Source organism: Pteropus vampyrus, unplaced genomic scaffold (genome assembly GCF_000151845.1).
Source record: "Pteropus vampyrus isolate Shadow unplaced genomic scaffold, Pvam_2.0 Scaffold140, whole genome shotgun sequence".
Taxonomy (NCBI): domain Eukaryota; kingdom Metazoa; phylum Chordata; class Mammalia; order Chiroptera; family Pteropodidae; genus Pteropus; species Pteropus vampyrus.
Genome location: NW_011888921.1, coordinates 4200363 through 4226025, shown reverse-complemented (window position 1 = coordinate 4226025; position 25663 = coordinate 4200363). Strand labels below are relative to the sequence as shown.

General features: G+C 35.4%; 1 protein-coding gene and 1 pseudogene across 6 annotated transcripts in view; both read left to right on the top strand.

Moving 5' to 3' along the window:
• Positions 1-25663, top strand: part of SENP1 (SUMO1/sentrin specific peptidase 1) — a 51340-nt gene that overhangs the window by 18115 nt on the left and 7562 nt on the right. For all 6 annotated transcript variants that reach the window (XM_023535482.1, XM_011368220.2, XM_023535483.1 and 3 more), the window contains 9 exons: positions 6073-6176; positions 6259-6542; positions 8415-8469; positions 12865-12903; positions 13751-13835; positions 14061-14216; positions 15105-15236; positions 24354-24557; positions 25417-25496. In XM_023535482.1, coding sequence (XP_023391250.1) covers positions 6073-6176; positions 6259-6542; positions 8415-8469; positions 12865-12903; positions 13751-13835; positions 14061-14216; positions 15105-15236; positions 24354-24557; positions 25417-25496 — 1139 coding nt within the window. The remainder of the gene's footprint in view (positions 1-6072; positions 6177-6258; positions 6543-8414; positions 8470-12864; positions 12904-13750; positions 13836-14060; positions 14217-15104; positions 15237-24353; positions 24558-25416; positions 25497-25663) is intronic.
• On the top strand, positions 89-2741 carry LOC111744744 (annotated as a pseudogene).

Genomic DNA, 25663 nt, shown 5'->3' with positions numbered 1-25663 from the left:
AAATTCTTATGACCTCCAAATTAACATGTAGAACAATGGAAAGTTCTTAACATATTTTTGTAATTCTTTTTTTTAATTCCATATTAGTTTAAAATGAAAGTATGAGGCTTGAAAAGACCTCAAATAATTATTTGGAATATGGAACATTTATTCTTGTTCATTTATATCGTCTAATGACTCTGAGGTTGTTTGGGTTCGGACAGAAGCTTTTTTTTTTTGAAGATAATTGGGGAAGATAATTTGTGGGGAACTTTATGTGTGTTAAATTGATTTTTAAAAATCAGTTCTTTAGTCTATTCTGCCTTGCGGCACCTGCCCACTTCTCCTTGCTCACACCTAGCTAACGCCCAGGCCTGGAATTGGACAGCAGCCTCAGCCACACACTCACTACCTCCTGCCACTTCCCAGTCATGGACTCCTGCAAAGTGAGTGAGCTTTGAGCTTTTCTGAAAATGCTTAAGCAGGATCTGAGTGTTCTGCATAATGAGGAAATGTGCTTCCTGAGGGAGGAGGTAAAGAGCATGGAGGTAAAATACCATCTGTTACTCGAAAATTAACTCAGAATATCAAAGAAGAAAAAACAGTAAGAAAGTGGAGGAAAGCGTACAGACAAAGCATCAAGTGAAGAAAGTGATCTAGAAAATTGACAATAAAAATGTGATTGAACCAGATACTGATTCCTCTCAAGAAGCGAGAGATGAAAAGGTAAAGATAGCTGAGGTGATAGATCAGGTAAATGATAGAAAAGTGGCTGCCATTGATGCCTTAAATGTTGGTGAACTACAGAAAACCATTCACTTGTTCACAGATGCCATCAAGCTGAATTTTTGCTTGGGCATTCTGTATGTCAAGAGAGCCAGTGCCTTTATCAAATTACAGAAGAAGCCAAGTGCCATTCAAGACTGTGACGGAGCTATTGAAATAAATTCTGATTCAGGTCAGCCCTGCAAATGCAAGGGAAAGCACACAGACTTCTGGGCCATTGGGGAGAAGCCAGCCCATGATCTTGCCTTTGTGTGTAAATTGGATTATGGTGAAGATGCTAATGCAATGCTGAAAGAAGTTCAACCAAGGGCCCAGAAAATTGCAGAACATCAGAGAAAGTATAAGCAGAAACATGAAGAGTAAGAGATCAGAGGAAGAACGGAAAAGGTTAAGAAGGCTTGGGAAGAATATACTGTGTAGTTGAAACTAATAAAATTTAAAAGAAAAAAGAAAATGTGACAATTTATACATAAAAAAAGAAGAAAGAGGAGGCTTGGGAGAAACATGAGAGGGCCCAGAGGGAAGAAGAAGCCAGACATTAATCAGGAGCTCAGTATGGTATTTTTCCAGGTGGCTTTCTTGGGGAATGCCTGGAATGGCAGGAATGGCAGGAATGCCCAGACTCATTGAAATTCGTAGTGGTCTAGAGGTTCTTGCAGTCATGTAAGATCCAGAAATTATGGTGGCTTTCCAGGATGTGGCCCAGAACCCAGCAAATAAAGTATCAGAGCAACCCAAAGATTATGAATCTGGAGGTCAAGTCAAATTTGGAGGTCAAGTGAATGCCCTTATGACAGATAAAGTTCTTGCTGAAGGAAGAGCACTTCAGATCACCCAGTGGATGTCACAATAATACAAAGCAGTATGCCTCTGACTGTCTCATGAAGAAAGCTGGAGTGCTTTGAAGAGAATTCCTACCTCTCTGCCCCGAAAGCAGCTGTAGCATTTTACAATGGTTTGGCATTAGGGTATTCATTTAGATAATGTTTTCCTACTAGGAATTACAAACATAAAACACTTTTAAGCCTTAAAAATATTTAAAAACAAAAGGATGTGTTAAATTCTACATATTTCTTTACTCATCACTTTGGTGTTTTCCTTTGAGTTAATTGGGCAAAGAATTACTTTGGAAGATTTATTATGTAGTTTATTTGTGGGAAGCAAATATAACATTTACATAGATAAAATTTGAGTATGATATATGGTTACTGAGGCATTTCAATCTCTCTTAAATGCTTTATTTTTTCAAAAGTGATTTATTTCAGTAAAAATACTAAGACCACCAGTATTGCCATAGGACCTGGGTAGAAGTACCTGGCAGGGTGGCAACAATCTTAACTACATTTTACATTAACACGTACCCTTGTGTGGATGCATTTAAATCAAACTGTGGTAAAGGGATGATTTTTATAATGCTGCAGTAGAATTGGATTACTTAGTTTTGTTCTTGTCCGATATATAAAATACGTGTTTCGTATTATTTCCACATAGGAAATAAGGGAATACTTTTTATATTTCTATATTTTAAAGTACCTTTCTGGGTCAGAAAATGCCCAACTCTTTCAGCTTTCTACTTATTCTCCCCACCCCCTTACTCTTCTTTAGCTAAAAATAGTCCTTTTTTACTAACATCATCACTGTTACTATCGTTCACAGCATGACTGTACAAGCATATTTAATGCTGAGTTTAATTTACTGCGTAACACATACAGTGACTATGTAGGCTGTAGTTTCTTACTTGGCTGAGAGATTTTGTATTTCAGTATTAGATTTCTACTTTGGTGACATCTCATATCAAAAGATGTTGGAAAGAGGGATTCCCTGTGGTGTTTGGTCTTTTATTTAGGAAATGCCAATTGGGTTTTTGTTTGTATTTTGGAGAGTATGAGGTTTGAATTGATTAATACATAAAGGGGAAATTCTTGATCCAATGTGAATTATAAAATTGATGAGATCCACGGTTCTTCATTGTAGGGTTGTTGGCATTGTGAAAAAGTCATTGTTCTATTCAGCTCTTAAATACTGCCGCCTTATTTCCACCTCTTTCTCTCCTTCCCTCTCCTCCAAGGGTAAAGAAAATGATAACTTTTCTGTTATACATTCAATAATTTTATTAAATAAGACTAAACCCAGGCACTGTACTAGGAATTTCTAGGTTTCTTCCTGTCTTTCAATTAAAATGCTAGTCTTTAAAAGCAACTTCAAGAGATGAGACCCTCTGTACTTTGCTTATTTGAAGAATCAGTGGTAGGAGCAGTGAAGTAAATTTCACGAAATATATTTTTGAAATAGCACATCTCTGAAATCATAAGTTGATTCAGATTCTAACCCTTCGCTGTACACAAGCAGATAGAAATGCATCTGTTCTATAAGTCAGAAAAAGCTGCATGCTAACTGAGCATGTTTTTTTAACCCCTTTAAAAATACTCAGCATATAAACTTGTGTTTGAGCTTGCCAATATTCTTTTTGTTAATGTGTGTTTTTAATATTTCCAGTATATACTGTGAATAACTCAAGAAGACTATGCGCTTCTGGATTCCTTATCTAATTTGATTTACTGAACTATACATTACCTAAGTACGTTCTAACATTGCAAATATTACCAGTAATGGGTAAAAGTAAAATTGGTCTTCTGAAAATGGTCCTGTGCTTTTATACTTTTAAGTTCCACAAATACAAAATACATTCCTCATTTTCATAGAAACTTAGTGTCATTTCTCAACAGAAATGTTCTTGTACTAATAATGCTGTAGGAAAGAAAAGTAAAGCAAGTTTTTTTCTGCTTAAAAATATATAGTTGTTGGCTGTTTTTAGCTACATTAAAAATAAAGTATGGTCTCAAACTAGAAAAAAATCTGTTCTTTGTATTGAGTTAGATTTTTTGTAATTTGCACTAGTGGAGTCACTTAATGGCACCTTGGTTCTCCATGTTTTATTTATAAGTATAAAAATTAATTCTAAGAAAACATTTGCTCTTGGGAGGAAGGAGGGAAGTGGTTTTAACTTTTTATAGATGAAGTCTTCAGGGTACCACAAACAAAGGTTGTTGTTTTTTTTTTTTTCTGTCTCACTGTTCTCAGTGTTCTCTTGAGGTCTTTATGTGATGAGAATATTTCTTTACATTCCTTTGGTATGCAAAGTAACCTTTTGCACTAGTTTACTGCTTTTCTTTCCTCCCTATGATGTGATAATACAGTCAAAGCTTTTTAAAATCTAAATTTGATGGGACAGTGTAAATGAACTAAAATGACTGGTTAATTAAGAATTAATATCCATGACCCAGGTGGTATTCCTCTTCTGATTTCCCTCCCCTCTTTCCCTCCCTCCCTCGGTTTTGCCACCCCTGAAAGCAACATACAGTTAAACCCATTGTATTGTGGATTAGGTTATTTGGTGTAGCAGAAAAGTAGAGTCAAGATTTATATGGAGGGGGAGGGAGAATGTTCAGAATTACCAGTTATTAAAGTGTTAGATAACACAGCTTTCTTTCCTGTATATAGATAGATTGCTATGGATTTGGTTGGCAAAGAACTCTCTTACAATGTAGTAAGAATCTGTATAATAGCAAGTTTAGGTTTTAATAAAGAGCCATTTATTTTAATTACGGTCTTTAAATTTGTTCCTCAGATACTCATATTCTCTCCAGTAGAATAGCCAAAAACTACAGATTTGGTCATCGATATTATTTTATGACTGGTAATTGTCTTTTTATAACCATTATAATTTTTGTGCTGTCACTGAAGTACCTGCCCAGTACTATAAACAGTTTCTTCACAAACACTAGAAAAGAGGACTGCTGTCATCTTGAATACAATATTAATGTCTAAGGGATAAAATAGTGAGGTTTATTTTCTTCTTACAGAACATTACAAATTTGTTCTTTCTCTTGGGTCTGTTTTTCTGACAAATGGGCTCAACTATTCTACCTTTTCTTATCACTCAACTATTCAAATTTAAGGAAAGCTCTTATTAGTTGTCATGCCTCAGTTCAAGGGGTAGCTTGTTAGATCAGTAACATTATATTGACAATGTAATTGAACTTCACTGCGTAACAAAAAATGATTCAAAAAGAAAAGAAAGTAGTATCTCTTTACCTTTGCATAGAGCATTGCTGAATTCATTCTGCCTCGAGCAAACATTTATAACTGAATAAAATGCTTATGGGCATATTGAAATGTCACATACAAGATGCTGCTAGTCCTGGCACAGAGTATTATAATTAGTTTGTGGAGATTGGTGGTTGTATTAAGCTGTATATAAGATTTAAAGACAAAAAAGTAGAGTGTAGTATTTAGTGAATGCAGCCCATTGCTTTAGGGGAGCTATATAGAGTTGATGCTTTACCATGGTTACAGTCTTTATGTAATCTGGTTCTCTGCTAAGTGACCTCTCATTTCTTACTACTCTTCTGATTCACATTGACCTTACTATTCCTTGAACACAACAAGCACATTCCTGGCTCAGGGACTTTGTGTTTGCTGTTCCTTTGTCTAGAATACTTTTTTACAAATTTCTGTGACTTCCTCCCTCGATTTAGATTTCTATTGAAATATCATCTTTTTAGAGAGATCTTACCTGTTCCCATTGTTCCCCATCCATCACTTTCTGTTTTTCCCTGATCTTTAATTTTGTTAAACTACTGACTAGTTTTTTTTGTTTATGAGACCTTTAACTGTAATGTTAAGCTCCAGAGGGGCAAGAACTTTATTCAGTGCAGTGTCTCTAGTGACTAGAGCACAGTAGGTATTTAAGTCAATAAATGAATGAATGTTGTGGAGCATGTACTTTCTCCTAAATGCAGTATTGGGACTTAAGAAAAATAAATAAATGTTGGAGATGAAAATTGCCTCTGGAAAATACTTATACTCTTAAAAACTGAATAGAATAGAAACCTGTTAGCAAGATATTGCACTCAGATCTTGACTGTTCTGGTTACTTCCTTGTGATTTTTATATCAGCAATCAATGGGTTTTTTGGAATCTTAATTTAGAAGTCCTCAAATGTTTTATTTCTGAGACTCAGAAGTGATTGTCTGCTTGCCTTGTGGTTTCATATCCTATAGCTTTTCTGCACTATTATTTACATAATGCCCCATAATTTTCCAAAATATACTATCTGATATTTATTTCACTAAACTCCTTTTGTAAATCCTGTATAATTTTATAGCGTATCCTTAATGAACCATAATTCTTAATTATCTTGAGGACTCTGCCTGAGCTTTGGCAAGGCTTCTGGGAGTCTAGATGCTACTTTGGGAAACACTTGCCTCATTAGATGTGTTTAAGATTTTTTTTTTCCTTTTATAGACCGTTCAAGAAGAAGAAAAAGAGATTTACAGACAGCTGCTACAGATGGTCACAGGCAAACAGTTTTCTGTAGCCAAACCCACCACACATTTTCCTTTACATCTGTGAGTTACAGAAACATATTTCAAATGAATTTAATTTTACATTTTATTATATAATAGTGAAACTATATTTTTCTTTTGCTAGATCTCGATGTCTTAGTTCTGGTAAGAATACTTTGACAAACCCACTGTTTAAAAATGGAAACTCTTGTGCAGCTCAGATCATCGGCTCTGATACTTCATCATCTGGATCTGCCAGCATTTTAGCAACCCAGGAACACCTGTCCCACAGTGTGTATTCCTTATCATCATATACTCCAGATGTTTCATTCGGATCCAAAGATTCTGATCTCCTTCATCAATCCCAACATCACCACTCTCTTCTACATCAGCTAGATAACTTGCCATCTTCAAATACACAATCTGAAGGTAAAAATGGTGTTGTATAACTATATTTTTGGTATAATTCAAGTACATTTCCTAATAGTCAAGTAACTTCATTGGATGTATGCAGGGTTGTAATATACATGTAACTTAATTAACATAAATAATTTAAGTACATTTAATTTAATTAGTCATGTTGTGAGTAAACTAAACCTACAAGTATCTTTTTTCTTACATGGAGATGCAAATCATTTCACACAGTATTTTATTCAAAGGATTAACTTCTCAGCAGAGTCTAGAGTCAAAGTACAATCAGCCCAATCACTTCAGTACTTTCTCTGTTCTAGTACTTTACAATGAAAACTAAGTACAGTTGTCTCTTGAACAACAAGGAGGTAAGGGGCCTCAGCCCAGTCTCTCACCCCTGCATTCAGAAATCCATGTATAACTTTTAACTCCCCAAAAACTTAACTACCAGTAGCCTATTGTTGACCAGAAGCCTTACTGATAACATAAATGTTGATTAACACATAGTGTGCATGTTGTATGTATTATATGCTGTATTTGTACAATAAAGTAAACTAGAGAAAAGAAAATGTTATTAAGGAAATCATAAGGAAGAGAAAATACCTTTATAGTATTTATTGGAAAAATTCCGTGTATAAGTTGACCTACACAATTCAAACCCATGTTGTCGAAGGGTCATCTGTACTCTGATGTTCTGAGAGTTTTGGAGCATCAATTAAGTATTGAAGTAAAGGTTCTTAATCAGATGATAGTTATAAAATCTGTATAATGGGTTTATGCATTTTAGAATGATCATCAACAAATTTTGGAAACGAAGTTTTCTACCTAACTTTCAGCTAACCAAAATATTCCATCTCTTAGCATTTCAGTTAATTAAGGTTTTGCTTTGATAATTTTCTTTGCTTAGTTTCCCCTTCTTTAGGTTTGTGTTATGTGTGTATTTATGGTATATATTTAGGTATGTAACTTAAAAGTTTTAGGTTAAATGGTTAGACATTAAGGATCTTTTGATAGATTGATCTCAAAGACTCTCCTTCAGGTCATTTGATTTTTAAAAAATCTATTCCTCACTTTCTTAAAATTCTCATTTGGGGATTAAAATGTTCGGTGGCATCATTATATAGCTACACATTTATGAAAACTTGCATTAAATTTTGTGAGGTGATTTACTGAGAACTGTCTTTTTTTTTTTTATTAAGCCTTTAACTTCAGAAACATAGTGTATGGCAGATGCTTAGATACAACTAAACTGGGACAAATATACCACATCAGACTGTTTAATTACTTTCCTTGTACTATTTAATAAATACTCTAAATGAAGTTTTAATCATAGCATTTCAGAAAGACATGATACTTGCCTTTACCAACACAGAAAATAAATGCTAGAATGGTAGAAGTCGTACTTTTTGTACTGCTACTTCTCTTATAGCTGTCTCTCTCTTTCTGCTTTCCCTTCTCTTCCATTCTCCCTCCCTTTCCCTTTCCCCTCTTAACTTCCTCTTCACTCTTTTACCTTATTCAGTCTTATGGTAGTTCATGAACTAAAGACTATTAAGATATCTTGTCATGTTCTTGTTCCCCAGGAACAGAAAGAGGAAGCACAGGGAACAAACACAGCCAAGGAATAAATACTCAAGGAAATATATACTTGTATTGTATTTCAGTGACTGCGTTATTTGTAAAGCAAGCTCTTCACTAAGCCCTATTCTTGACTCACTGAAAATGGACCTGCCTTTCTTTTCTCTTTTGTCTTACCTTTATCTTAATGCTATATTATTTTTATGGAAATAGAACATAGCAAAGTATGGGAACTTAAACTATAAACATCTAGAATATGTGACCATGTGTAATTGTATTAATAATGATATGTTCTTGTGTTTCTTTATTTAGGATCAGACTCTGTGATTTTACTCAAAGTAAAAGATTCCCAGACTCCAACTCCCAGGTAAACTTTGGAAAAAGAACATTATTAACATATTGTTTTCTGTCTCTTCAATTATGTGGGGTTTTTTTAGTTATATAATGTAAAACTAAAACTATCTTAATTCAGATGTCTCATTTCTTGTTTGACTATTTCAATGACCTTCTAAGTGGTCTTCCTTTCTCCAGCCTCCATTTTGTTCTTCATTCCGTCTCCCACCATGTTCTCCAATCCATTGTTTGCATTGTTTCTTACTCTGTCTTTCATTCTACAACCAGAGTGATCAAAAATGAATATATGATCATTCATTACATTCCCTCAAGGATGACTTATCAGACAGAGAATCGAACTTCTTTGTATGGTATGCAAAGCACTTCCTCCATAAACCTTACTTCCTATCACACATTTTTTCCTTAGACAAGTAATTTAGTAATAGCCTACTGTGTGCCAGGTATTAGTATAGACAGTGGGGATAACAACAAGGAGCTTACATTCATGGTGTTGTTCTAAGTTGATACAGTTTCCCTTACTCTTTACTCTTTAGCTACTAGAGAATTTGACTCATCAAATCTAGAATATTTCCAGGAATGCGGCAGGGATGGAGTGAGCTGGAGATTAGGATGGGTGCCTTGTAATCTACACACTTGTATTTAATTGAAGAATGTGTACCTCTAGTTAGTATTCTGCAAATTATTGAATATTAATAATCAGGTAAGATACTAGTATAAAGAAACCAATAAATTTTATTTTTGTGGTACATTAAAATTAAATCCAGATAAAAATTTAAAATCATAACATAGCCAAAGTAACCATTTGATAGCTATGTATAAATCTCTTTTAGAGAGGTGCAAGTACAAATTATGGAATTCCAGAGCAAATTGATTTAGGCTGCTTTTTCTCTAATATAAATAATGGAGAGTGCTGCAAATATTCAGGTACGCTTAACATAAAATGTTGGAATTTTATTTTTTAAATAAATAAGTAGTTAGAAGTCTCTGCAATTCAAAGTGATAGTCATATGGTAATTATATTATGCAGTTTACCCAGTATTTTTGCTTTAAAGTGCACTAATAAAATTTGCAAAAAGGAGCTTATGTTCTAAGGGGGTGTAAGGGGTGTAAGGGGAGGGGTGGGGGACAGATAGTGAACAAATACACATATATGTATGCCTGGTGGTGATAAATCTTGTGAAAAAAATCAAACAGTAATATATAGACTGGGGCGCCATTTACCTAGGATGATCATGGCAAGTCTGATAAAGTGACAGTTGAGAGACATGATGGAGGTTAAAGAAGGAGCCATATGGAAATACCTACTCTTTCATGTCTTTATAATATGCCAAACTATAGTATGACATGTACTTTCTTACCTTCACATTCAGTGTTCTTTCTGCCTGACATGTCTCTCCTACCTCAGCTTGTCTGGCAATTGTCTGGCAGTTGTTGCTTTCTTATCTCTTAAATCTCAATTCAAATGTGATCTTCTATGTGAAACTTTACCTCTCTGGGAGGTATCAAGTACTTCTTCCTCTGTAATCCAATGGGTTGCTATTTGGATTTCTATGTCTTTGCCATATATGGCCTTAGCAATTCAGTTGATAGAATGATAATAGTATCAGTTTTCTTTTGAGAAGATTTGGGATGATAAAATGTTCTTTCTACTCAGTTGGTTACTTTGCAACACCCCTATATGTTCTAAACTTCAGATATTAAAAAATATTCTCTATTTGTTATAGTTTCACAAGGAGACGTTACAATTCGGATTCTTTATACTTTTAGGGAGTGGGTAGTCAGACCTGGGTTCTGCTCTTGCCTTTATCAGGCTTCACTTAAATTTTGACAAATTACTCTTCTGAACTTCAGTTTCCTTATCAATAAAATGCCAGTATTAATACCTTACTATTGAATTGTTGTGAAGATTAACTTTCAGATAAAGCATTTATAAAAGTGTTTCACATGTAACGCATAAAAGAAGGTATTCTTTCTTGGGAAAAAGTTGATATCGTAAAGAGTGCTTTCAGTTCTGTAATGGTTATTTTTTAAGTCTGCCTTTTCTCTCTGGAGAATTTCTCCTAGTGATAACTAAAAACTGAGATGGAAAGAGAAATGGTCTATTGGGTAAGGCTGATTAGATAATGCTGTTTATTGAAATTGGAGGTTACTTTCCCAAGGCGTGGTTGATTGGCTCTTTATTCTTAATCTCCTACCAGTAATGAAGATATGCCCTTATTTCTCAGAATATGCCCTGCTGTTTCATGTCTCCGTGTCATTGTACATTCTGATCCTTCCACCTGGAATTCCCTTTCTCTCCTTGTCCACTTGTTAAACTCTTATTTTGCTTTTAAAAATCTGACTCAGGTGTTATTTTTTTCTGACTTCTCCAGATAGCATTAGTCTTTCCCTCTAACCCTTCTATCCCTGTATCTTGTTAATTACTAATACCTTTGCATTTATTACCTGGGGCCAATCATAGTGCTTGACACACATGATGGGTACTTAGTAAATAAATCTTTGTTATATAAATGAATTTCCTAGAAGGCCTGCAGTGCTCTCAGGTAGCTCAAGTACTCACCATCTTTGTTTTAGTTTAATCCTCCTTTGTTTTATTAAAAGGTATTTTATAGTGGTAGAAAGAACATAGTCTTTGGTATTGGACAGACACAGTTTCTAATCCTGGCTTTTCCAAGACAGATGATTTTTCTGAACCTTTACTGTATAGTATGAGTAATAATTCCTTGTTATCTATTTGTATTGAGGTTCAGTTAACATAAGAAGATTATCGTGAGGCTTAACTAATATGTAGTACACTTAAAGAAGAGTTTTATACGTAGAGCTCTAAGTAGGTGTTCAGGCAATAGTTGTAGTTATTACTGTATGCTTCAGTTATATGAGAAATAGTATGTAATATCTTTGAAAAGCAAAGAGATTTTGCTTTTTACCCTTCATTTTGTTTTCCTAAGCCAGCAGATACCTTGATCCATTGGAGAGAAGTGCTTGTCCCTCACATTATTTATTTATTCAATAAATACTGAGTGCCTGCTATGTGCCAGGCACTATTCTTGGTATAGAGGATACAGGAGTAAATACAAAAGACAAAAATTTCTATCCTTATTAAGTTTATATATTCTAATAAGGGAAGTAGACAAATTTGCATAGCATGATTCATTACTGTGCAGTTTTAGGTGATTTTTACCAACTTTTTATATTGTGTAATAAATGTGTTCTTATGTTCATTTGTTTTTAGCATCACTCACTAAGTAGCCACTCACGGCTACCACTGATCTCTGTGGCTTTCTTTCTTGGTTGTTTTGTCAGTGGTTCACTGAACCAAGGAGATAGGCTTTCACCTCCTATGTTCTCTCATTATTAACCTTGGTGACAGTGGGGAAACAATAGAACAGCATTTTCATTTCCAAACCCCATCCTAAAGATGATTGGGAACACTAATTCTCAAAAGTTAGGCTAAGGGGCAAGGGATACCCTCCGAGCCTTTGTTCTTGCCTTCACTAAGACAGATTTTAGAGATTTAAGAACTGTGAAAGGGACTCTAATCAAATCCAGATACTAAGGCTCATGGAAATGAAGCGACTTGCTCAAAGTCACAAAGCTAATCAGGGACAGCCCCAGGAGATCCAGGTTGCTTAACTCCCAATTTTATTGTTTACTTATTCCATATATCTAAAAGTTTACTTTGGAAAAGTAAACTTTACTGTTCTTCCATTTGTTTCTGTGAGAGATCCTTCAGTTAAGGCTTGGCAAGGAGTTGAGGAAATTTGAGAAGAGCAAGTGACCCTAGAACATATGGTTAACATGCCTGCATCTCTGCTAACCATTATTCATTCAGTTTGTTAGCAAGAACTGCACAGAATAGAATTGATCTCTCATCTTTGGAATGGGGTTGTATTGCTGATTCTCTGCCCTGGTTCATTCATTGACTCAGTAGCTGCTTGATATGGACTGTTCTGTGGTTGAAGATTTTCAGTATCTACTATAATTTGGTTGAATATATTTTGATTCAGGTAGACTGACAATGAGTCTGAGAACCTATATGATTTGATTAAATCATTAGTAGATCTGTCAGTCTGAATGATTTAGGAAGAGTAATCATTTTAGTTTAATGTCTTATCTTGATAAGTGATATGCTCTCACATAACATTGGTTTCTCATGCAAGTAAGGAGCTATGCTAAATTTAATTTCTCTGCTGAACATTGGGATTTCTTTTAACTATTACATGTGCAGATGACTCATTTGTATTCCTTTAGTTCCCAGTTACAATTATGTAATCTAGGTCCTTTTGTTTATTCCATACTTGTAAAGCATTCTTGTAAATTATATAAATGATTGGTTTTCGTGGGAAAATATTTGAATTTTCTCATAAGCCTCCTGCTCATTTGTCATATATTTTTTTTCCACCTATAGTCCTACTTTTTTCCAGGCAGAGCTATGGATCAAAGAATTGTAAGTTATTTTTGTATCATTTTTCCTTTTCTATAACTTCCTTTTCAGTTAGAAGAAATCAATTAGCCAATCACTCTACCTATTTTTAGTCAGTAAATATTTCCTATTTATAGCTATTTATAAAACAACTTCTAAGTTTTTGAGTTTTTAAATTCTTTTGTTGTTAGGACATTTCTGTGTTCAGATTTGTTAAATCTATAACAATTGTTGAAGCTAAGCTGAATTGGAAAAATATTTCAAAGTTAGCAATTATATAGAAAGGAAAATAAATGCCCTTATTTTCACATTGATAAAACTAATTTTTTGACTAATTTCTATTTCCAGAGTTTACAGAATCCCTGAAAACCTTTAGTCTCCAGTTTTAAGAACTCACTTTGCGTTATCCAAACACCCTGGTATTGTTGATGTTTTTAAAGAAAAAAAATAAACTTGTATTTCTTCTTTTGGTTCATAAATACAGTATTTGAATTAAAACCTTAGTAATATCTTGTATTATTTTCTCCTCTGGGATGCAGTCTCATTTTTGGATTTCTAAAATAAAGCTTCATTTTTCTCCATAATCTTAGAAACATGTTTTTAAAAAGGACTACACATTTACAAATATCCATAAAAGTTACCTGTTTACATTTGGTCACAAACTAATAATTTTTCAGCATTTCAGTGAAAATGGATAATTTTAATAACATCATGTGGTTTCACTCTGTCTTAAAATATAAGTACAGTGATAGGTTAGTATAAGGATTTTAGACTTTATGAGGATTTTACATTTAATGCTCATTGTGCATCAACAATGTGCTTGATATTAAGAGAGTGGTCTGCATTTGTCATATTCCTTTTCATTTTCTAGAACTAGTGTTTATGATTCTCGAGCACGGGAAAGATTACGTCAGATTGAAGAGCAGAAAGCGCTGGCATTACAGCTTCAAAACCAGGTAAAAAAAATTGGGGTAAAATTTAAAATTAACACATCCAAGTTGAACCTAATTCACGTTACCTAGAGTTGGGATTAAAGCTATTGTAATTGCAAAATTGTATGGTACCGTAGCATTGGATGATAAGTGGTATATGTTCTTGGTTTATCCAGCTAGTACTGCTCAGTGTACATAGAGAGAGAGCATGTTTCTTTATCCCACTTATTCTGAAGTTCTGTCTTTCAGAGATTGCAAGAACAGGAACATTCAGTACATGATTCAGTAGAACTGCATCTGCGTGTACCTCTTGAAAAGGAGATCCCTGTCACAATCACCCAAGAAACAGAAAAAAAAGGTCATAAATTAACTGATAGTGAAGATGAATTTCCTGAAATCACAGAGGTAAATTACATAATACAAATTCTTGCACTAGCAAATTTTATATTTAGGAAGAATGCTCTGGAGGAATTTAAAACATGAAGTAATAGAACACCTGATTTTTTAATTGTATTATATATTAATGCTTTCATTTTTTATTATATCCCAATCTTGGCTTTGTTTTTAAAGGGTTATAGAAAATTGAGGAAAGAGTTATAGGTGGCTTTTAGCAACTTCAGTGAAAAACCATTTAATAAGTTTGTGTTTCATGTATATTTTTACTTAATGCACATGTACAGTAGTTTGATATCAAGTAGTAAGCTGATGCTTACTATTTTTTTAAGTAAAAAAAACTCAGTATAAAATTTGGAAAATGTATAAAACCCTATACATTTTAAAATAATATATTCCTTAATCCAGTCTTCTTTTTGAAAAACTATCATATAGCTTTTGAGTATAACACATTTACTATAGTTGTGCTATATTCCATATTTTACATTAAAAACAAAACAAAACAAAAGTTTTCTAGGAAAATGTGACTAAAAAAGACTGACTACCTTTACTCCCTGACTACCTTTTAGGAACCATTCTATTTCTCAGGAAATCATTTGGACCAAAACTATAAAACTTGATTAGGTCTTCTCATGGACATGGACTATTTGATAGCAGGTTATTTCAGACTTTAGAAATAATATGAAATAGGGGTCTGAAATGTGCTGAAAAAAAGAAAGGAGGACAAGATGGGATGGAAGGAAATAATCATGGAGATTACTGGAAGGAATAGAAACCAAAATGTTAGAGGTAAACAGTTGATTAATGATAAATAGTCTGGGGATTGTATGGAGCTTGTTGAGAAATCCGATGTGTCTGAAGCCATGTATGCTTGATCTCTGAACCTTCTTGATTCTTTAGGAAATGGAGAAAGAAATAAAGAGTGTATTTCGTAATGGGAACCAGGATGAAGTTCTGAGTGAAGCATTCCGCTTGACCATTACTCGCAAAGATATACAGACTCTAAACCATCTGAACTGGCTCAATGATGAGGTAATCTTGTATCCATTTTTATATTCAAATAGTAAGTGAACATTAAGTGCAAACTAAATCAAGGGATTATCTCACTATTTCTCAAAGTGCGGTCCTTGGATGACCTGGATCAGAATCAGCTGTCACAGGCCCTCTCGATTCTCCTGAATAGGTATGAGGCAGTGTGATAGAGATTTGCTTTTTTAAAAACTCAGGAGATTTTTATGTACCTTTAAGTCTGAGAACTGCTGATTTTCCTTCTTATGTATTGACAATTTGGACACTGAGGGAGAAGACATTCACTCATTGGTATTCTCACTCTCTTAAAGACACCCTACCCTGCAGTTCACATCTTCTGAGCAAATACTTGATAGCTGACCATGTTACAGCATGAAGGAATACTTATCATGTAGAAATCCATTTCTACTTCCCCTTTTGTCTGCTTGTTCTAGGTCACTTAGGTTATGAGTGATAAACTTTCTAGAATAGCCTACATTTGTACAAGGTATTTTTAAAACTGACATTGAAAAAGTTACATTAGATATTCTAAATATTGGGGTTAAAAAACAAAATTATGGCCCTCAGTTCCTGAGAGTTCTAATTATTTTAAGTAAATTGATTATACTACAGTTTTTAAACTGATCTGTCCTATTCCTAAACCTATAGGAGCCTATTTATTTCAGAAGAACATTTTCACAGCAAAAGAAGAAAACTGGGGTGGGTTTTTTCCCTAAGTACCTGCCTCCTTTCTTAGGCCCACTAGGAGCATCCCTGCCTGATATTTTTGGCTGTACTCAAGCTTCATACCAATGGAGGATTTTTAGATACTCAGTATAGTAAGCACTAGGTAGTCTAGATACCTATATCTTGGTCTTATATGCTTAGGACCTTCCAAATAATAATATCGGCTAACATTTATTGAGCATTTACCTCATGTTAGGCACTGTTATAAGTGTTTTATGTTTTCTATTCATGTGATGGTCACCACAGTCCTTGGAGGTGGATACGTTAATTTTAAGTCCATTTTATAGATGAAGAAACAAGACATGGAAAGATTAAGAAACTTGTAAAGTTACATGTAAGTAGCAGAGCCAGGATTCAGAACCAAGTGCTGGATTTTATGTATTATATAATATTGCCTCAGAATCTTAAATTGGATCCTGTTTTAGGATTATTTGTATAGAATTTGAGAGGCATATGTCATGCCTAGGATATTGATTTTTCTCTAGGACCAGCTGGACTGGCCCCATTCTCTTTGCCACTGGTGAGTTTATAAGATATAAATTATAGAAGTCTATCATTTTCTGAGCAGTATCTTTGACCAACCAAGAATAGTAACGAAGGTATGGTTTGATACTGTCTTGTTTTAGGGGGAACCACCCTTGCTTTTTTTGGCTCAGAATAGTGATATTAGAACATTGGATAAAATAGCAGGAAAAGAAAGAGCTTACCAAATCTGAAGGCAAAATGAAAATCAAGGACAGTCAGAAATATCCATCTATTAGTGTTTTTGATTTGGAGACATTAATCTGTGGTCTCTTGCCATTTTTTTGCCTGCTACTTGCCAAAAGGGAAGGAGTCAGTTATTCTACAGGGATCGTAGCCTGTTTATTGTAAATTATGCAAAACCTTCTAGGGGGCAGCAATGAGTAGGATATGAGCTGAGTTCTTGCTGTTTATTGTGGCATTACCTCAGTGATCCCTTACAGAGGTGGCATTCATCAGGATGTGTTTTCCATTCCCTGGGCCCATCAGAGGCTGGATTTTTAGCAAGCAAAGTCAATGGAAATTACATTATTCAGAAGAGATGAGGGGAAGGAAAGAGTCCTTGTCTACTTTATCTCTGCCATACCTACTCATAACTTTTTTAGAGAGTGCTTGTCTTCTGAGTTCAAAATAATGGTAATCTTGAAAGCATGTCACATGTCCATGATGATGATAACCATTTAAAAAAGTACTACTTTCAAAGTACCACACTTCTCAGGCTTTCAAAGTTTTTGCCGTTGAGAAGCTAACATTCTGATGAGGAATTAGTAGTTATCCTTAAGTAGTTGTACTCATTTAAAAATTGTGTTTCTCAATTGTGAGCTCTCAGTTGTCTTTTGCAAGTAATTTGTCATCTCTTTAATCCTATTCTCAAATAGGATTTTCATTTATAACCATTCATGAAATGGGTATTTTCATTAATAACCATTTCTCATCTTTTTGTATCTCTTGTCAGTTTTATAAGCTGAATTAAAACTTTCTCCAAAATAAGGTGACTAAAAAATTATTTTTACCATTTTATAGCCAAAGAGTATAAGATCCTAGAAGCAAAAGGGATCAGATTTAGTTTATAAGGAAAATAAAATCCAGAAGTCTTATATTTGGGATATGCACGGAAAGCCATTAAGCTACCCTTTCTCTGGTCTCTTTCCTAAAAGAAGCATAGGCCACAGTGCCTGTTCATACAATAGGCTTTCAAACATGTTTTCATGAAAGAATTTTTATAGTGAGTAGTTAAATTCTACATAGCTTCAAAGGACTAATGATTGACAGGAAGGATATTTTACCTTACTGTAAGAAACTAGAACTTCTCAAAAATGAAATGTAGGAAATGGCTGCCTTGTAAAGAATACAAAAAGAGGCTGGAAGACTGACAATATCAAGGACATTATACATGGGGGTTTCTATACTGGGTCTGGTGATCAGTTATTAATAGAAATATCTAATTAAGGGAGGAAGATGGTAAAGAGAGGAGAAATTAGTTGAAAAAAATTGAAAGGCACAATCAAGAAACGAGAATATTTTAAAGTGTGTATCAATACTGGAAATCATTTATTAATTCCTAGAGATTGAATTGAGTAACTTCTGGAATCCAACTTTAAGATTCTAGGTTAATGATCATGAAGAGAGGACTGCTTTGGGCTTTGTGTTTCCCTTTATGGTCTGATTCTACTGCTTAGAGTGTCTAAGAGTTTTTTTATAAGGCATCAGATAAATTTAGAAACCCATGGAAATTATTTAGGCATACAAGTAAATGTATCTGACTTCTGCTTTGGGTCATGATAGACTAAAACAGATCAGATTTACTTTTGTAACTTAAATAGAAAACTAGATAAAACATAAAACAATTTTCAGGTGTTGGCTAGCAATAATCCCTGAAAGAAGGGAAAAGAAAGAGATGAGCCTATAATTTCCCCAGCTTACTGGGTTTCTGTGTTGAGGGCAGAGAGCTGGTAAAACCTAGTGGTCCCTGACAGTCTTGCTACATGGAGGAGACAGAGTTCAGAGTTTGGGGAGGCCAAAGCGGCTAAGATTGTGAGGTAAAATGCTGGAGGGGTGGTTGCTGCATAAAGAGAAAGCTCCAAAAATGTGCAGAGGTCCCCCCTTGAATCTTTGAGTACTCATTTGTACATTTTTGGGAAGAAACTACCAGAGGCTGGGGACCACCGGGAAGAAGAAATCAGAACAAGCCTCACAGCTAACACAGATGCCAAGAATAGTTCATGTTCCAGCCAGCTAGAGTGGAAAAGTCATAGGGCATTGATTATCTAGATTCCTCAAAATGATATTACCTCAGGAGTGGGGCCAAACTGGCCCTAGAATAAAGGCTACTCTGGACCCATGGTAATAGATCTTAAACATAAGTTTTAAAAGCCTGAGTTTGATCTGAGTAACTTCACAGAAGCCCAACAATATTTAAAGGAATACAACAAGTTCTAGTTACAGCAAAACCCAACAACATGAAATTTACAATGTCCAGCATCCAGTCAAAACTTACCAGGCATGCAGAGTGGAAGGAAAATGCAACTTGTAACAAAAGGAAAAACTAGTCACCGGAAATACCTAGAAATAACAAACATTATAGAATTAGCAGGTAAGAATATTAAAACAGATATTATAAACATATCCCTTATGTTCAGGAAGGTAAAGAAAAATGGACATTATAGAAGAGAAGAAAGATCCAAATTGAAAAAAGACCCAAACCGAAATCGTAGAGATGAAAAATACAGTATCCAAATTAAAACATACATGAGGTGAGATTAACAGTAAATCAGAAACTGCAGAAGAAAAAAATTAATGAACTTGAAGATATAGCAAAGGAACCATCCGAGTGAAACACAGAAAAAAGGCTGAAGAAAGATGACTGGAGTATTAGTGAGCTATGGGAAAATATACAGCATTCTAAGGATGTAATTAGAGTCCCAGAAGGAAAGGTGAGGTGTAAGTAATGTCATAAAAAATTAAGAAACAATGATGAAGATTTTCCCAATTTGAAAACTTAGAGCAACAGATCCCAAAAATTTAGCATTTCTCATCTCGTTATTTTCCCTCTAGGACCTGTCATTTCTTACTACTAATTTACATGGATGAATTGGAAAAATAGCAAGCTGACATGTCTCTTTCTGGTTCTGTTTTGCAAACCCATATTAATTATTGCCAGTTGTTTCCAAAATACAAAAGTATTAGACTCTTGGAATACTGTATTTCTAACTTTACTGGCTGGGGAAAGGCCATGAGGAAAAGACTCTTAGCAAATATGGAGAGTGAGGGAGTGCAGGAGGAATTAAGGTAGAATCTACATAGACTGTAATTATACTAATGACATCTGGCCAGCAGACTAATTGCCTAATTTGTAAGTCTCATCTCTGAAAAGAAAGAGATGTCTTAGCTACTTAGCATTACAGTAGCCTTGTGTATAGAGAAAGTATTCTTGATAGTAGAGAAGTAAAAGACTTTCTATATATACCAATGTCACCTGATTTTTATTGCAGAATCAGGATCTGGAATCAGAGCACATAACTTTATCTAGCATTCTGACTTTCAGAACATAAACCTTCAGTGGAAATAGGGAATTGGTAATAGTCATAGCTCTCTGTTTCCAAGGAGCAGTTAAATTTAAGTGATGCTCAATAAAGAAGGAACAGCTTGCAAAACATTAAGTTCAACTGGACAAACCTAGCACAGGGAATAGATTTTCCTTAGGGAATAAAAACTGATTGCATAAGAAGGAAAAGAAAAAAAGACGACAACATGAGATAAATTAGTTAATAGACTATGATGGGTCTACTACGTTATGCACTCTTAACATGTGGAATAAAATGATCAGAATGAAAGTTTTAGCATTTCTAGTGTGACTCATTGATAGATTCTACATCATTGTAGTTTACCTCTTTAAAATGTTTGTTAGTAAAACTAGTCCTTTAATTAACCTGGGATTTATGTGGTGTCACAGAGAAAATAGTAATCACAGTTATGACTCCATAAAAGTAGGTGTTACCTGTCTATCTTTCTCTAAAACTTTAGCAATAATTCTAATAATTAGCTGCTTGACTTTGCATGTGAGAAAAATCCTGGATACATGTTCACAGTGAGGAATGCAATACACAGAGCTTACCCAAAGTCTGCCACCTTGGTTTTTATAATATTATTAGGTTAAACCTTAGTGAATGACCTTCTGACTCATAATATTCAAGTGCTGCTTCTTGGTTAATCTTTTGGGCTTTGTGGCTGACTCAGATAGATTGAATTTAAAAATCAGAATGGAAGATCAAGGTGTAAATCTATAGAGGTAAAATAGGAAAAACAGCCTTTTCCCCTGAAAAAAGTTGTCTTGGTCCCTGCTCAGAAGCACTGTCATGCCCAGGACTTTTAGAACATTTTTTTCCCTAAGCCAGTTAGAAGGGTTCAAAGTATAAAACTGGGAAGCGTTAAAAGTCAAGACTTTACTGTTAGTGAAATATTTTACTTCTAAATGCATGAGAAAGCAATAGTTTGGCTGGCTTACTGGGCAAGAAGGAAGATACAAATAGCAGTGGTCATTTATGTTATTGTGGTAACATACAGGAAAAGGATTGAGTCTTTAGTTTGAAAACATTGTAGGCTTTTCTTTTAAAGAAGCTTTTTCCAGCTTCAGCCTGGCAGCTCTTCAAATAAAATCACAAAGGAACAAGACAACTATAAACATCCATCCTACCCCCAAATAGGACTGCATAGACAAGCAGGCGCTCATGGCCAAGGCTATGAAGGTGCAAAAAGGGTAGCTCCTTAGGCACCAAGAGCTACAGCAAGCAAACAGAGGCAAGTGTATGCCCCCAAAAGAGTCACAATTGGATCAACAGTGGCAGTTGTCCTCAGATGCTTATATTATTGGCAAGACAAACAGTAGGCCCAGGGTTGATTTACTACTTTTAGTTTCCTATTTCAAAGGGAATTCAAGATCTTCTGGAGCTGAGAGAGTTTTGTATGCAGAAAGGCTCTCACCATGGGAGGGAAGCGACCCTTGTCTTCACAGAATTCAAGCATATGCTCTGACCATCACTGCTTCTCTTTCATCTTAAGCACTGTGATCCCTTCTCTCATTTCTTTTTCCTTCATCTTCGGCCCTCCTCTGTGAGATGACATGTAGGATTCTTTTTGTTTTCTAACTCCTAGCTTGTATTTTTGGTATGATTGTGTCTTGGCTGAACTATGGCAATTTTCCTCATTTGGACAGAGTAATAGCTGAAAAACTGAAGAGAGAAACTTGGATCTAAATTCTGCCTCAGATGTCAGATTACACATCCTTAGCTAATGGGAGGGAACATTGAGGCCACTAGTCTCCCTCCTACTGGGATGCAGGAGAAATGAAAAAGAACCCAGATTACTCCTTAGAATAACACTTTTCCCGGTTACCCAGAGATAACTCATGGATTACAATCCTAACTGTACTCCCAAAGTTGCCTTGAAATATCTTGCTTTTGTTATATTTTTGCATCACTCTGGTATATCAATAGTCTTTGGAAACAAATTACATCATTCTATTTATAGCATTCTGTTTTTAGTAGTTCAGTCACTGAAAATGTCAAATCCTAGAAAATGTAGCATTCTTAATGGGAGCTGCACTTTTTTTTCCTCCTAAATGGGAAAAAGAGCAATTAATGAGCTGACTTTGGAGGAGGCTGTTTCCCTCTCATTGGAGAAATCTTGGTTGGAGGCAGAGCTAAAGCAATGGAAGAGTGATTCTCAAAGGAAACAGACAATGTGGTATCCTGTTTGCTAGGTTTCTGTTCCCATTCAGCTGGGTTGGTCTTTAGCTTTATAGTCCAGATAAAGAAACCAAACAACCTAGGCTGCATAAGTCCAGCTAAACTTCACTGGTTTCTAGAACTCTTTCCTCCTGAAAAATAGGATAGTCATGTGTAGCATGACACTCATTTATGTCATCCTGTTTTACTTAAGTGTAATTATCCCATGGGTCATAATTACCTTTATGGGCACCTGGGGAGAAATATCTCCATGGCTTTCATGTGCTTGGCTGTTCTTATCTCTCTGCCTGATTCCTTCCACCTCTCCCTTGAGTCCTTGTTGCCTGTTATAATACAGAACTTGTCTGCCCCATGGAAGGATTGGTTTACCGTGACTGGCAGGTCATCTGCCCATTCAGTTCACCCCTTGAATTGAAGAGTTAAGCCTCATAACATAGCTAATATTGTGGGATGGGTAGAACACCAGAGCAATCCCTTCTTGCTGACTTTCTCTCACTAGAGAATGGAGCCTAGAAGTCTGTGCTTGCTAGGCAGACCTTTCTGTATTCCTGCCTGCCTTCATTCCTAGAGGCATCGTTAGTACCATTATCCTTGGGGTCAGAGTTAGATTGGAAACCTAGACTGAGAAATCTATAATCTTAATTGTGCCTTGGTTCATTATCATTATTTAAAATAACTGAGCTGCAGTTATCTATTGAGGATCACACTAGGCAGAGAATTAACTCCTCTGGGCCTGCTGGGCATGTTGCTCAATCGTCAGAGATGCAGGCAGACAGTGTCTTCAATCCTAGCCTTCCTCTGCACCCTTCTTCCCCAGAGTTCTGCCTCATGGCAACTGTGGTTTCCCTGCAGCTGCTGGGGCATCCTCATCTATAGGCCCTTTCTCTAGTCTAGACCATGCTCTGGTGTGTTCCTGGCAGTGGCCCCTGCTGCCTACCCAGTATGTAGTTGCCTACTGTTAGGCAGTAGCTCATTGCTCTGGCATCCTAGTGTGTAAATATTTGTCAGAGGACAGGGACATTTTTCCTTTCCCAAAAAGCATTCTGAAAAATGTGCCTGTTTTCTTAGTCATATTTCCAAGCTCTAGATCAGTTAGCCCATTCATTCCTTGCAGTTGACAGACACTGGCCCAGCCTCATCCGACCACATAAAGTAAGTATGCAGCAGCTTCCGGCCCAGTACTTTCAAGCTTTAGTACCAAAGAGTCCTAGACCTAAAGGAACCGTGGATGACATAGTCACTGTTAGAGAACACATTGTTTCATTCACAGAGAGAATCACATATCTCTTATATCAAGCATTTTAATTTCTTTCACTCATACTTGATATTGAAGGCATAAATAAAATCAACAAAAATGAGAAAGCTAACCATATAGATTCCGGGGAGAACTTTTCATTTTTGTGGCTTTACTTTCAAGTTTCATGTAATACAGATTTTTATATTTCATCCATATCTGCCTCTATAAAAGGTGATGTTGCTGAGCTACTATCAGTTTAGAGGTATTTTTTTCCAGGACAGTGGATGGCTTATCCTGTCACTAAGGTGCACTTGAGGCCAAAACAGATAGCTTCTGCAAGATGGCTTTTTAGGCTGAAAAGGTGACCTTTAGCCACGGAGCAGAGTTTTCTATCTTCATGCAAAACCAGATGCCTCACATGTAAGGACTGAACTCTTGGTCTTAGCCTTGTTAATACTAGGTTCTAACTGAGCTCAGGATGTATTTAAATTGCTCAGACAGTCCCAATAGGTTACAGTAACTAATAATGTGCCTTATTAAACTACTGTAGATCTTCTTTCCTTTTCTCTTAAGTCACACCTTCGATCACCCCTTCCTCCTTGTTCTGCAGTCTTTTGACCTAATCCTCAATCTTCTGGCCAGCGTCTGCCCATATGTATCTCTAACCCCATCATTATCTTTTTCTGTTTTCACTGTTTATAACAGTCTCAACCCCCTTCCTGTCTAGTCAGAATCTGATATAGGGACATGAGGTTGTTGGGTGTTAAAATCTTAACTGTACTGATTAGGAAACAATAACACATGCAACAGTACAGCACTTGCTTTTCCTTCATATAACACAACTATTTTGAAAGGCTTGAGTATTTTAATTCATATAATTTCTTCCTACAGATCATCAATTTCTACATGAATATGCTAATGGAGCGAAGTAAAGAAAAAGGATTGCCAAGTGTACATGCATTTAATACCTTTTTTTTCACTAAGTTAAAAACGGCTGGTTACCAGGCAGTGAAACGTTGGACAAAGAAAGTGGATATATTTTCTGTTGACATTCTTTTGGTGCCCATTCACCTGGGAGTGCACTGGTGTCTTGCTGTGAGTGCCCTTTTGTTTTTGATAAAATTTAAAAGGAATCTATATAATTATAGAATACACAGAGAGTAGTGAGTATTAATTCTATATCTTCACTGGAGAATTGAGAGAAGAATATTATTTAGTTGGCTAAAAATTGGATAGATCAACGAATTTCCTATCAAAAGTGGGAGATACTTAGACTTTGAAGAAAGCTGTAGTATTTCCTTTTCTGGAAATATTTAAAAAGGCGTTATAAGTCTAAGCAGTCTCAAGGAAAGGAATAGAAAAGATAAAGTGACTTATTAATGATGCTGCCAGTTCAAATTCTGTGACTGTTGTTTTCTGCTTAATCATGACTTGCCTTGTATACTTGGTAATTTAATATTTTTTGACTCTGAGAACATGGACATATTAGCTTAATGTATTAATAAAAGTATAAAAGTTATTTCACAAACTATTTTGAAGTACATTTGAAAAACATAAAGCCAAAAGGAAATTCTTGGGTATGGAAACAAAACCCAGAATCAGTTGCCATCTTTCTGAAACTGTGGAAATGATCTCAGTCAGCTTATATTTTCTGAAGAGCACATTGTATCTTCACTGTTGCCAACACTGTAGATGGGGAACCTGAATACAGAAAAAGGTTTTAAGGCAATTAATGGGGCCACCAGTTGATCAGCTCCCACCCAGTTCTATGTAAATAACCCCCCTGTTCTGTCCTCTGCAGGTAAAGCATGGTATGATGGAAAAATCAGTCAAACTTGTCATATTTCACAGAAAATCTGGCAAAAAGTTCCAAGTTCTAGGGAAGGGAAAAGCTGAGAAACCAGTCTTCTTCACTTTATAAACACATATATTTTTTTCTTTTTTTGATTCCTAGGTTGTGGACTTTAGAAAGAAGAATATTACCTATTACGACTCTATGGGTGGGATAAACAATGAAGCCTGCAGGATCCTCATGTGAGTAGGGAGTTGAAGACAGAAGAATTTAGTGTTGGGTATATGTTGTGTCTTCCAGCTATTGAACTCAGTTCTTTGATACTTTTCAGTGGAGTGATTAACAAAGGAAATCATGTTAAGAATGGATACTTTAAGTCTAAGTAATTAAAGTTTAAAATAATAAAGTA